Source organism: Phocoena sinus, chromosome 3 (genome assembly GCF_008692025.1).
Source record: "Phocoena sinus isolate mPhoSin1 chromosome 3, mPhoSin1.pri, whole genome shotgun sequence".
Classification (NCBI taxonomy): domain Eukaryota; kingdom Metazoa; phylum Chordata; class Mammalia; order Artiodactyla; family Phocoenidae; genus Phocoena; species Phocoena sinus.
In genome coordinates, this window is record NC_045765.1 from 172,329,629 (window position 1) to 172,340,324 (window position 10,696).

At 56.8% G+C, this 10,696-nt stretch overlaps 1 protein-coding gene across 1 annotated transcript; it reads left to right on the plus strand.

Annotated features, from left to right (window-relative positions):
* The first annotated feature begins 2,478 nt into the window (after nucleotides 1–2,478).
* On the plus strand, nucleotides 2,479–8,005 carry IRX2 (iroquois homeobox 2). The gene is made up of 5 exons (XM_032629207.1): nucleotides 2,479–3,009; nucleotides 4,372–4,777; nucleotides 5,079–5,795; nucleotides 6,609–6,684; nucleotides 7,397–8,005. The coding sequence occupies exons 1-4, from the start codon at nucleotides 2,761–2,763 to the stop codon at nucleotides 6,659–6,661; spliced, it is 1,425 nt and encodes a 474-aa protein (XP_032485098.1). The 5' UTR covers nucleotides 2,479–2,760; the 3' UTR covers nucleotides 6,662–6,684; nucleotides 7,397–8,005.
* The last annotated feature ends 2,691 nt before the right edge of the window (nucleotides 8,006–10,696 follow it).

The following is a 10,696-nucleotide window of genomic DNA, read 5'->3' on the forward strand; positions in this document are numbered from 1 at the left end:
AGCCACATGCACATGTCTGGTTATACACTTAATTGATGTCAAAATCGAGTGTATCGGAGCTTATGCTCCTGTTCCAAACTGGGGATGTTTTTGTAATAATTCGCTGTTTTCTTTTCTGCCCCTGGCAGAGATCAGGCCCAGGAGAGAGATCGAGGGAGGGCGAGGGAGGGCGAGGGGGGGCAGGCCCAAATGCTAATGAGACAACAGCAGGCGCTGGTCTTTGGAAATGGAAATACTCAGGCCAGTCTTCCTTGGAGATAAACATTAGACCTGATTTTTTCACTTAAACTATGTAATTGGAAGCAAACCGAAGGCCTGTAACCTGATCTGCTGCTGTTTACGTTGGTCATCCAACGTGTGTCTGTCTCATTTATGGCCTCTTCCCGGCCAAATACCCTCCCAGGAAGACCACAAATGCCGTGGGTCCTGTCAAAGGCATGCGCCACAGGGCTGCTGGGGCCTCTGGCTCTCTCTCCTTCTCTTTCCTTTTTAACGCTAGGATAATTGATTTAAAATATCTGCCCTGAACTGAATTAGGACGTCCTGCTTGGGGTCACAGCATTGTTGAAACTCCCCTGCTGGGTGCTCACAGCGGCCCAGAGTGTGTGGGAAGTAGTGGGGGAGGGGCGGGGCGGGGCGGAGGAGGCTGTGTTTGTGGGGGAGGTGGCGAGTGAGGTGTAGCGGGAGCGGGCTGGGGTTTGTAGGCAGCGTGGGGGGACAGGAGGGAGCGAGTGGCTTGGGGGCTCGGGGGAGAGGCGGCTGGTTAAAGGGCCTGGACCGCACCTGCCGGGAGCCACGCACCCGCAGGCCAAGGAGGGTGGGTTCTGCTCAAGCCCGGCACTGCCGTTTACATCTGGTTCCCTTGGACCTAGGGAAAGACAGACGCACCCTGACTGCCTCGAAGGTTCTGCAGGCGATCAGGCCGCAGACTGGGGCCTCATGGTCCCCGCGCTGCAGCCGCAGCCAGCAGAGCGGCCGCAGGACGCGCGCGCGGCGCCCGCGCGACCGCGACCCGAACGCGATAACTCTGGCCACTCTGAGAGCTGCCCAACCAACAGGGGGCTGCGGGAAGGGGGGGTCTGCGGGCCTGAGCTCCCACCTACCGCGTTCTCCCCCTACAGGTCACCCACCCGACACGGCCGCCGAGGAAGTGGCACCTGTTGTGTGGGCCACCCCGCCGTATCCGCACACACCCGACCCCCCGTGGACCTCCTGAGAGCCACCGGTGACCTCCCCCCATCTCCCCCCGTCCCCCAGCCCAGTCGCCAGACGCCCGCTTCCGCTGGCCCGACCCCCAGAGAAGGTACGGGGAGAAGGGTGTTTTCGAGGAACTGGGGGTCCCAGGGCCCTTTTTCCTAGCATCTCGCCGCTGGGCCCTGCGAAGCTCCTCCCGAGTCGCCTGTTACCTGAGCTACCTGTGCCGCCGACTGCGCCGCCCGTGCCACCAGCCTGTCGTTTTCTCTTCCCTTCCCGAGTGACAGCGAGGCTTCACGTCGTGCCAGAGGCGGTCTGTCCAGTGACGATCATTCCCCAGAGTGTTTTACAACACACATCCGAAAGGAGTCAACTTATTAAAACAAAATAAAATAAAACTCTTTGGAGGGGGTGGCGTCTTCCCGGACGAAGCACTGGAGGCGTGGGCTAAAACGCTTCCTAGAGCAGAAAGTCCTAACACCGCGGGACCGGCTTGCCACTACGGACTTCGGGGCAGAAAGCTCACCTCAGGGCCCTCCTGGCAGTTCGCAACGAAAGTGCCCCGTATCCGGGTCCCGCGGGGACACGCTGGGCGGCGCGGGGCCGGAGACCACACGCGAGGCCACGCGGGGAGCTTCGCACCGCGCGGCAGGCAGGGTGGACGCAGGAAGGTGGAAGTCAGCGCCACGCACGGCACCCCCAAGAGGACCCGGGCCTCGGGTGCCACACTCCCGCCCCATCACCCGCGGCTCTCGGCCCTTGCACTAGGGTCCTGCGCTCAGTCACCCGGGCGGAGAGGGGGCACGGGCCGTTCGTCCCCCCAAGTGGCAGCCCGGCGGTCTCTGCCGGGTTCTCGCGGGCCGAGCTGGGGGCGGGGCAAGGGAAGGGGGCCAGCGCGGCTGGGTCTGGGGGGCTGGCCGAGGAAGGTGGGAGGGCGGGTGCCGGGAGTCCGCGCGAGTGGGAGGGGGTGCGCACTGCTCGGCCCCGCCAGGCTGCGGGGCCGCGAGCCGCGGGCTGGGTCTGCGCGAGAGGCGACTGCGCCACAAAAGCCTGCGCGTCGCTATCGCCTCCTCCTCCCTCCTTCCTCCCTCCCGCCGCCCGCTCCTCCGCCCCTCTCCCGGGCCCGTCTCCGCCCCTCCCCCGGCCGCGGCCTGGCGGCTGGAGCCGGCAAAGCGGGCGGGGCAGGGGAGGGGGCGGGCGCCCGAATATGCAGATGAGCTCGTGACGGACAGCTCTGCGTTCCAATGTCCCTCGGAAACTCGAGCGCTCCTTCCTCAACTCCTCACTCCCGAGTCCAGACTCCCCCAAACCCCGACCGCCGGCCTGGCGCGCGGCTGCGCCCGCCGGCTCTGCGCTGCCGCTGCCGAGGCCGCCGCCGCCGCCGCCGCCGCCCAGCCGCTCCCCCGGCCCGCGGGCCGCCCGGGCTAGTGTGCAGGCCGGCCTGCCTCGGCCGGCGGTCCCCGCGCCCGCCGCCGCCGCGCCGCGCCCCGGCCGGGCGTGGATGGAGGGCGCCGCGCGCCCTGCCCGCTGTTCGGCGTGACGCGGGCCCGGCGCCCCGCGCCCACCATGTCCTACCCGCAGGGCTACCTGTACCAGGCGCCCGGCTCGCTGGCGCTATACTCGTGCCCGGCGTACGGCGCGTCGGCACTGGCGGCGCCGCGCAGCGAGGAGCTGGCTCGCTCGGCGTCGGGCTCGGCGTTCAGCCCTTACCCGGGCTCCGCGGCCTTCACCGCGCAGGCGGCCACGGGCTTCGGCAGCCCGCTGCAGTACTCGGCCGACGCTGCCGCTGCCGCCGCCGGCTTCCCATCCTACATGGTAACCGCGCGCGGGCGGGCGGGCGGGCTGGACGCGGGACGCCGGGCGCGGAGACACTGATCGCGGCGCTGGCGGAGCGGGGCCGGGGATCCGCGAGCTGGGCCGCGGGGAACGTGCCGTGGGAGGTGGCTCCGCAGTCGCCGACTGGGGTCGCCGCGCTGCTGGCGGGACGAGAGGCCAGGACAAGAGGCAGGGCGGTCGGCCGGCGACGTCCTGAGCGCGGGCCGAGACTCGCGCTCCACGCCCTTCCACTCGGCTGCAGGGGTCATTTTCCCCAAGAGCCTGTGAAGTGCGACTCCGCTGGGGTCGGGATGGGATCTGTCCTGGGTGGTCCTTCCTTCAGGCGCCGAAGCTCGACCAGCAGTCCGGAGCGGGCCGGCGCTCGCTTCTTTCGGCGCGAGGCGCGAGGCGCGAGGGTCGGCGCCACTGGGGCCTCCGGGGCGATTACCGAGTGTTTAGCATCTACTTGTAGGGGCTTGGGGTCACAGGGTTGGGGAAGGGAGGGAGCATCGGCAGAGGCTCTGGGGCCCGGCCCGGCCGCCAAGATCTCAGCCTTAATCTGTCCCACAGGCCATGCTTCGGAAAAACGTGTCGGCCGGCGTTTGGCCAGCTAAGTGCTGCGCACCGAGAGCAGCTCCTGCTTCCCCGACCCGTGGTCGGCCCGCGCTCCTCGGGGTCTGCGGCTGGGCCCGGCCGGGTGTGGCAAAACTCATTTTAGATGATGGAGGCCGTAACGGGGGCTTGTGGCCACCTCCCGCGCTCGGCGGAATTCCAGGGCAGCACTGGAGTTGCTGGGGCCTCGGCGAAGGCTGTAAAAGTCTCGAATTTAAACGTTAAAGGCTGAATTAACATGCTAATTACCACGTATTTGAAGAATTCGAAACGGTGACTGGCTTCTGAGTTGCAAATTGGATTTGCCGAGCTTTAGGGCGGTGAATAGCGGAGCGGGGGCTCTGGGGTAGTTTTTTAACCATATAAGGGCGGGGGAGGGGGAGTAGGGGAGGCAGCCGCACTTAACATCCAGATAAATTTAGATATCAGGAAACTACCTGTGGGCCTGTGTGTGCGTTCGTGTTTGTGTACGTCTGTACTGGCGGCCCAGGGGCATTTGGGGGAAGATGCCTCGTTTTAGGAAAGTGAAATAGTTGGAAAATTTGATAATAAAACCGTATCGCTTTTCTTGATCAACAGCTGGCCTTAAATTACCCGCTGAGTCCTTTTGCTCTGTTGCCGCGGGAAGCGCAGCTATAGCGCCGGAGGCATCGTGGGAAAGGCGGCCACGGGCGGGCGGAGGGGTCGCCTTGGCGCTGACGCCTGGCAGGTCCCCAAGCGACCCGCTCACCAGGCTCTTGTCGGTTGCAGGGTGCGCCCTACGACGCACACACGACCGGGATGACGGGCGCCATCAGCTACCACCCTTATGGAAGCGCGGCCTACCCGTACCAGCTCAATGACCCGGCCTACCGCAAGAACGCCACGCGGGATGCCACGGCCACGCTCAAGGCCTGGCTCAACGAGCACCGCAAGAACCCCTACCCCACCAAGGGCGAGAAGATCATGCTGGCCATCATCACCAAGATGACCCTCACGCAGGTCTCCACCTGGTTCGCCAACGCGCGCCGGCGCCTCAAGAAGGAGAACAAGATGACGTGGGCCCCCAGGAACAAAAGCGAGGATGAGGACGAGGACGAGGGCGACTCGGCAAGGAGCAAGGAGGAGAGTCCGGACAAGGTGCAGGAGGGCACCGAGACTTCGGCGGAGGACGAAGGTGAGGGGGGCCGAGGCGGGCGCAGGGTCGCGGGGGCTTTCTTCCCAGGCGGGGCGCCAAGGTGAGGTCAGGGAGGATGAGGTCGGGCGGGGGGTGGGGCGGGTGCTGCCCGCCCGACGCTCCACGTTCGGGCCTGGAGTCTCGGCCGCCTGGTAGCTCCGGGGCCGAGCAACTCCTCCTCGGTGAGCGCGTCCTGGGAGGTCGCGCTCCCTGGAGGACGCGGCTCGGGTTGGGTCGAAGTGAGGGAGCAGGTGGGGCAGAGAGCCCCCGGGTGCCACAGATCGTGCCCGCGCCCCTGCAGGGATCAGCCTGCACGTCGACTCGCTCACGGATCATTCGTGCTCCGCCGAGTCGGACGGAGAGAAGCTGCCGTGCCGGGCCGGGGACCCCCTGTGCGAGTCGGGCTCGGAGTGCAAGGAGAAGTACGACGACCTGGAGGACGACGAGGACGACGACGAGGAGGAGGGCGAGCGGGACCTGGCGCCGCCCAAGCCCGTGACCTCGTCGCCGCTCACCGGCGTGGAGGCGCCGCTGCTGAGCCCCCCATCCGAGGCCGCGCCCCGCGGGGGCGGCGGCGGCAAGACGCCCCTGGGTAGCCGGACGTCGCCGGGCGCGCCGCCGCCCGCCAGCAAGCCCAAGCTGTGGTCTCTGGCCGAGATCGCCACGTCGGACCTCAAGCAGCCGAGCCTGGGCCCGGCCTGCGCGCCGCCGGGGCTGCCAGCGGCCGCCGCGCCCGCTTCGTCAGGGGCGCCGCCGGGCGGCTCGCCCTACCCCGCGTCGCCGCTGCTCGGCCGCCACCTCTACTACACGTCGCCCTTCTACGGCAACTACACAAACTACGGGAACTTGAACGCGGCTCTGCAGGGCCAGGGTCTCCTGCGGTACAACTCGGCGGCCGCGGCCCCCGGAGAGGCGCTGCACGCGGCGCCCAAGGCTGCCAGCGACGCGGGCAAGGCGGGCGCGCACCCGCTGGAGCCCCACTACCGGCCCCCCGGCGGCGGCTACGAGCCCAAGAAAGGTAGGCGGCCTGCGGCCCGCGGGGCCCCGGGGGAGGGGGCGCCGGCGGGTCCCCGGTTGGTGAGCACCCTTGAGGAGCCGGGGAAGGGGCCGGGGGACCTGTAGGTCTGGCCGGGGAAGCTTTGTCGCTTACAGGAGAACAGGAAGACAGGACGTCTTTGGACGGTGGTTCTTGGACTACAAGTTAGAAGTGAAGGGGTGGTGAGGGCAGAAAGGGGGCGGAGGGCCAGGCGATCCTGCCACGCAACGGGACTTGCCCCCTTACAGCTGACTTTTCGTTTGATTTACCATTATTACCGTTACTAGTATTCTCGTGACTGTTTTCGTTTGGGCAAACACAGATTGCCCAACACGCAGCTGACAGCTTTCCCCCTGCTGACTGAGCCTAAGCTTTCTGTCTTTTCTGTCCCTTTATAGAGTCTCAGCTGAATCTCCTCTTCTGCCTTTGGCTGGAAGGAAACAAAACGTTCTAGTTCTTCCCAGAGGCCTTAGTTTTTAAATCTTCAAAATAGAAAACGAGAGCCTGTTTTCTTTCTCTCCTTTCTTTTTTATTGTCTCTGTTGCTCATAATTCAGGCTTGAGCTGATAAGACCTGTAAAAGGAGTCAAGGGGGAGAGAAAATGAGGACACGGAAACATGACCGAAGTCTGTCTCAGGCAGTGGTGGTGGAGACAGCGGGCTCCCCCAGACTGCTCGCCGGGCGCAGGGGGCAAGGGCATGGCGAGCGTGGGTGTGCAGGCTGGTGGCTGTGCTGCTGTCTGGGAGACTGATGGCTCTGGGGGTGGGTTCTGACTAACTGCCCCCTCCCCGACAGATGCCAGTGAGGGCTGCACCGTGGTTGGTGGAGGCCTCCAGCCCTACCTATAGAAGGGCCGCACACAGCAATGCAAGTAAGTGGGCTCCCTGGGGTTCCCCCTCACCCCTTGGGTAAGCCTCCCCGAACCAGTTGCCCTGTAAACTTGCTTAATGTGTATTTCTTGCTTTTTGGCACGGGGTATGAGGACAGAGCACTGCAATCTTCCCCCTTTTTTTTGTTTTGTTTTGTTTTGTTTTGTTTTGTTTTCCCCTTTAAGTGGGAGGGGATCCATGCTCTTTTAGAGAGTCCTTCTTTTTCTGCTCAAGTTCTGCTTTACAGAATCACTCCTTTAACTGGAATGTATTTATTGCTGTTGTTTTCTCTTTGGAAAAAATAGATTCTTAAAATCTGGGTATTTGTATGCAATTTGGAACTTTGTTTTTTAACTATGCTGGACCCTTAATAGACACTTGCTTTGATGAGCGAGTGCCCCTGAAACTTGGGGTATCAAACGCCTTTATAGATGATCTTTGCAGAGTCAGACTGGAGAGACATAGAAGGACTAGTCTAGCTTTTATCAGGCTCGTCCCTATGTCCAGATGGACTAGGTAGGGCCGTGCAGTTCACCTGGCTGACAGCAGCAACTCGAAAAATACCCACTTTACAAGTAGGCACAATTACTAATCACAGATCTTGGAGGTGGGAAAGAGGCAAGACCATTTCAGATGGACTCCTTTTTAGAATATGGTGATGTTGGCATGGGACTGAAGGATTTGGGATGATTTGGTCTTTTCCTTGGTCCACAGGTAGGTGTCACAATTGCTTTGGAAAAAAAAGTCAGCAGGCCATTCTCTCTTCCCAAGTTCATAAATATACAGATGTATTAAAAAAAAAAAGATCTCTAAATCCGGACCACATCTTGTGCCACTGTAAAAGAGAAGGATCCACAGGGCACTGCCAACCCACAGACTCTATTGGAACAGACTTTTGTTGGACATATGTGAATTTGTTGGCATAGTATAGCTTCCCCAATGTATGTGTGACTTTTGAAAACAATCTTTTTTCTCAGGATATCTTGAATTGATCACTTCATTGCCACGGTATATATTCTATAGGTGTGATAGGATTTACTGTAAAGTTTATTTGTAAAAGATGTACACAGTAGAAATAAAACGTGATTATAGAACTTGAGTACTTAAGAAGTGGAAACAAATTTGATATTTATTTTTATAATGATATAAAGCTTCTAGTAATTTATGCAAGTTGTATTGCAATGGAATCTAAACCTTTTGTAAATAGATTCTGCCTGGTTTTTATTTGAACATTGCTGGTTATATAATCTTTGTTGGTTGTTTAACGAGAATTCTTTACTAATTTATATCTTAAATTGTAAATAAAAGCAAACTAGTCTACAACAATGTGGTGTCTGGGGCTCATTTGTCCTGGAAGAGTGATTTGGGTAGGGAGTCCTGGTGATAGTAGCCCCTCTGCCCAGGTGATCTGACCTCAGGCTTTTTAATGAAAATGTGTGAAATAATCTCTCCCTTCTCCTGCTCCTACAAAAAGGCAGATGGAAGAGACGTACACAGTAGGGAGATATGTATGGTTTTAGGTTATTTATGTACACATGCATTGCAAGAAAATTCAGACTTTGTGTTGTGAATATGAAAACGGCTTGTTAGTATACATTTTAAAAGCTTGGCAAGATAAAATGATCTGATATGCCTATGCATTAGGATCCACTTTATATTTATTTCTGGTATAGGCTTATTGAACCTTCCCAGAAACCAGAGAATTGTGATAACATGGATAATAGTTACACCCTCACCATAAATTATTGAGGGAAATAATTGTTTATTGTAACTGTGAATTATCCAAATTGGCGTAGATTATTCAGATTTATTGGATGGCTTCTTAACTCTCCTTTTCATATAACTCACATTAAACACACGGCGAAAATCTGGGAGGAGAGATTTATTTTCCTTAACAGTGACTCTTTCCCTTACCCTGGGGGGAAAGAAAAGTTTAAAGAAACTTAGCCTATTGCCTCGTTATTGTGTTACTATCTAAGGATAGGACAAGTCTAGAATTTGTAGTCAGGGAACATATTCCCTTTGATTAGTATCATAAAAGCAGCAAAACTGTCACTTTAATTTTCAGCAAAATTGTATGGATATCCATATAATATAATTTCAGAAAAGAAATGAACAATCATTTATTTCCTCTCCAAAGATAAATTGAGTGAATATAACTTACGGTTATAAAACAAGAATAATAGCTTCTTAGATTGCCCTTTAATCAATCATACACTTATTTTTCAAGAGGTTCATCTATTTTATTCCATGATTAATAATGTTGCAGCCTGAGAGCATTATTGGATCCCAGCGGGGGTCATCCCGGATGCTTTTAGCTGCTTTGGAATGGTCAGTTGGGGTTCATTATGGGCTGATATTGAACAATTTATAAAATCTTGTCTACACGTCTGCCAGCTCCGATAGGCCGACGTGTCTGAGGATGGGAGATTGCTGGACCAGTTGATATTGACAAACGGAGCTCTCTCCAGTGGCTTTTTGTGCCTTAGAAATTAGTGGCCTCTTGCTGGGGTCTTGTTAGAAAGGGTATTTGAAAGTAATCTTAGACACTTGAGGCAAATCCAGGGGGCTGTGAACCGGTCACAGCGCCATGCCTGTGGGGAGGAACGGTGGGGTCTGACTGCCAACGGAGACGCAGGCCAAGGTTTCGGTTTTCTATTACTTCTCAGGCATTTTGTTGGCTTTGAGTAGGTAAGCATTTGGAGGTTAGCAGAAAGCGAATCTCTGGGGTACACAACTATTTTTTTCTCCTTCCTGCCTCTCCTAGTAAGAGACCTTGACATGTTTGGATCTGAGCTATCTCTTGGCAACAGGGAAGATTTTTCACGTGGGCAGCCTGGTTACTCTGTGGCAGCATGTCTGGAAGAAAACAAATTCGAGTCTGTGGACATACAAGTGAGGCGGGAGCTCCTTTGCCTGTTTTTGTCTCAGATGAAAGCTTTGTAGAATTACTGTGAAGATAATGATTTCCCCTCCAGATAGCATTTGACATTGCCATAGGAAGGCGTTAAGTAGTTTTGCTTTTATTAATATTGGCTATATTTCCTAAATCAGCAGGGACTACGGTGTGCATGGCAGCAGTGCCTGCTGTATGCGATATTATGATTTGAATATTTGAAGACTTCAGTGAGAAGTATGAAAGTTAACAATATTCAACAAATTAAGCACTGAAAGACCATGCCCCCAGTGACTATACACACCGAGGGCACTCCGTCTCTTAAAGAAGTGTGGAGTGGAGAAGTAGGAAACCCACGCAAAAATTGGTCTCCTTGCACATGTTCAGAATTGAAGCCTGGATAAAAGCTGTCTCCCTTTGGAACCGAAGACTGTTTTACCTGGACATGTGATCCCTTCCCTACACACACACACACACACACACACACACACACACACACACACACCAGCCCTCCGCTCAGGGACAACGCATACCTTTCAATGGGTGAAAACTCAAAGCAGCGCAGGAGATTAGCCCAGGCTAACGAATCTTCTTTGATGTTTATAAGTCCAACAAATTATCAAAGATTTCCATAACTTACCCACCCTGCCTCCTGACCTGAATTTCTTTCTGGAAAACTTGATTTTGAAATGTGCTCTAAGCACATAAAAGCTGCAGGTGTTTAGCGGGATCTTTTTAAGGAAATGCAGAGTGGGTTATGGTTTCTCCACGCAGATCCTTAGGGAAGACGAGGGAGAAAGAGAGACCCATAGAGACACAGAGACAGAGAGACCCTTCTTAGGGAAGGAAGTTGCTGCGTCTGATTTTTATCTTTTGCTTTAAAATCGAGCTAATCAAACATTACGTCCTGGCCTACGAAGACTTTCGCAGATGTTAGCGGAGGCGGAGGAGAGGGGGTCGCGCAGTGGCGAGCACGCGGGGCCTTGGGGACGCGGGCCTGGCCCGGCCTCCCGCCCCTCGGCTGGGATGCAGCCCCGCGGTCCGGCTTGCCGGCCTCTGCCCCGCGCGGCCCCGTGTGCTTTAAAGCAGATTTATCGGAATTCGCGCTTTAATCTCAG

Coding starts and splice junctions, on each gene's coding strand:
- IRX2 (XM_032629207.1), top strand. CDS start 2,761: ATGTCCTACCCGCAGGGCTACCTGTACCAGGCGCCCGGCTCGCTGGCG. Junction 3,010..4,371: donor CCGGCTTCCCATCCTACATG/GTAACCGCGCGC, acceptor TGTCGGTTGCAG/GGTGCGCCCTACGACGCACA. Junction 5,796..6,608: donor CGGCTACGAGCCCAAGAAAG/GTAGGCGGCCTG, acceptor CCTCCCCGACAG/ATGCCAGTGAGGGCTGCACC.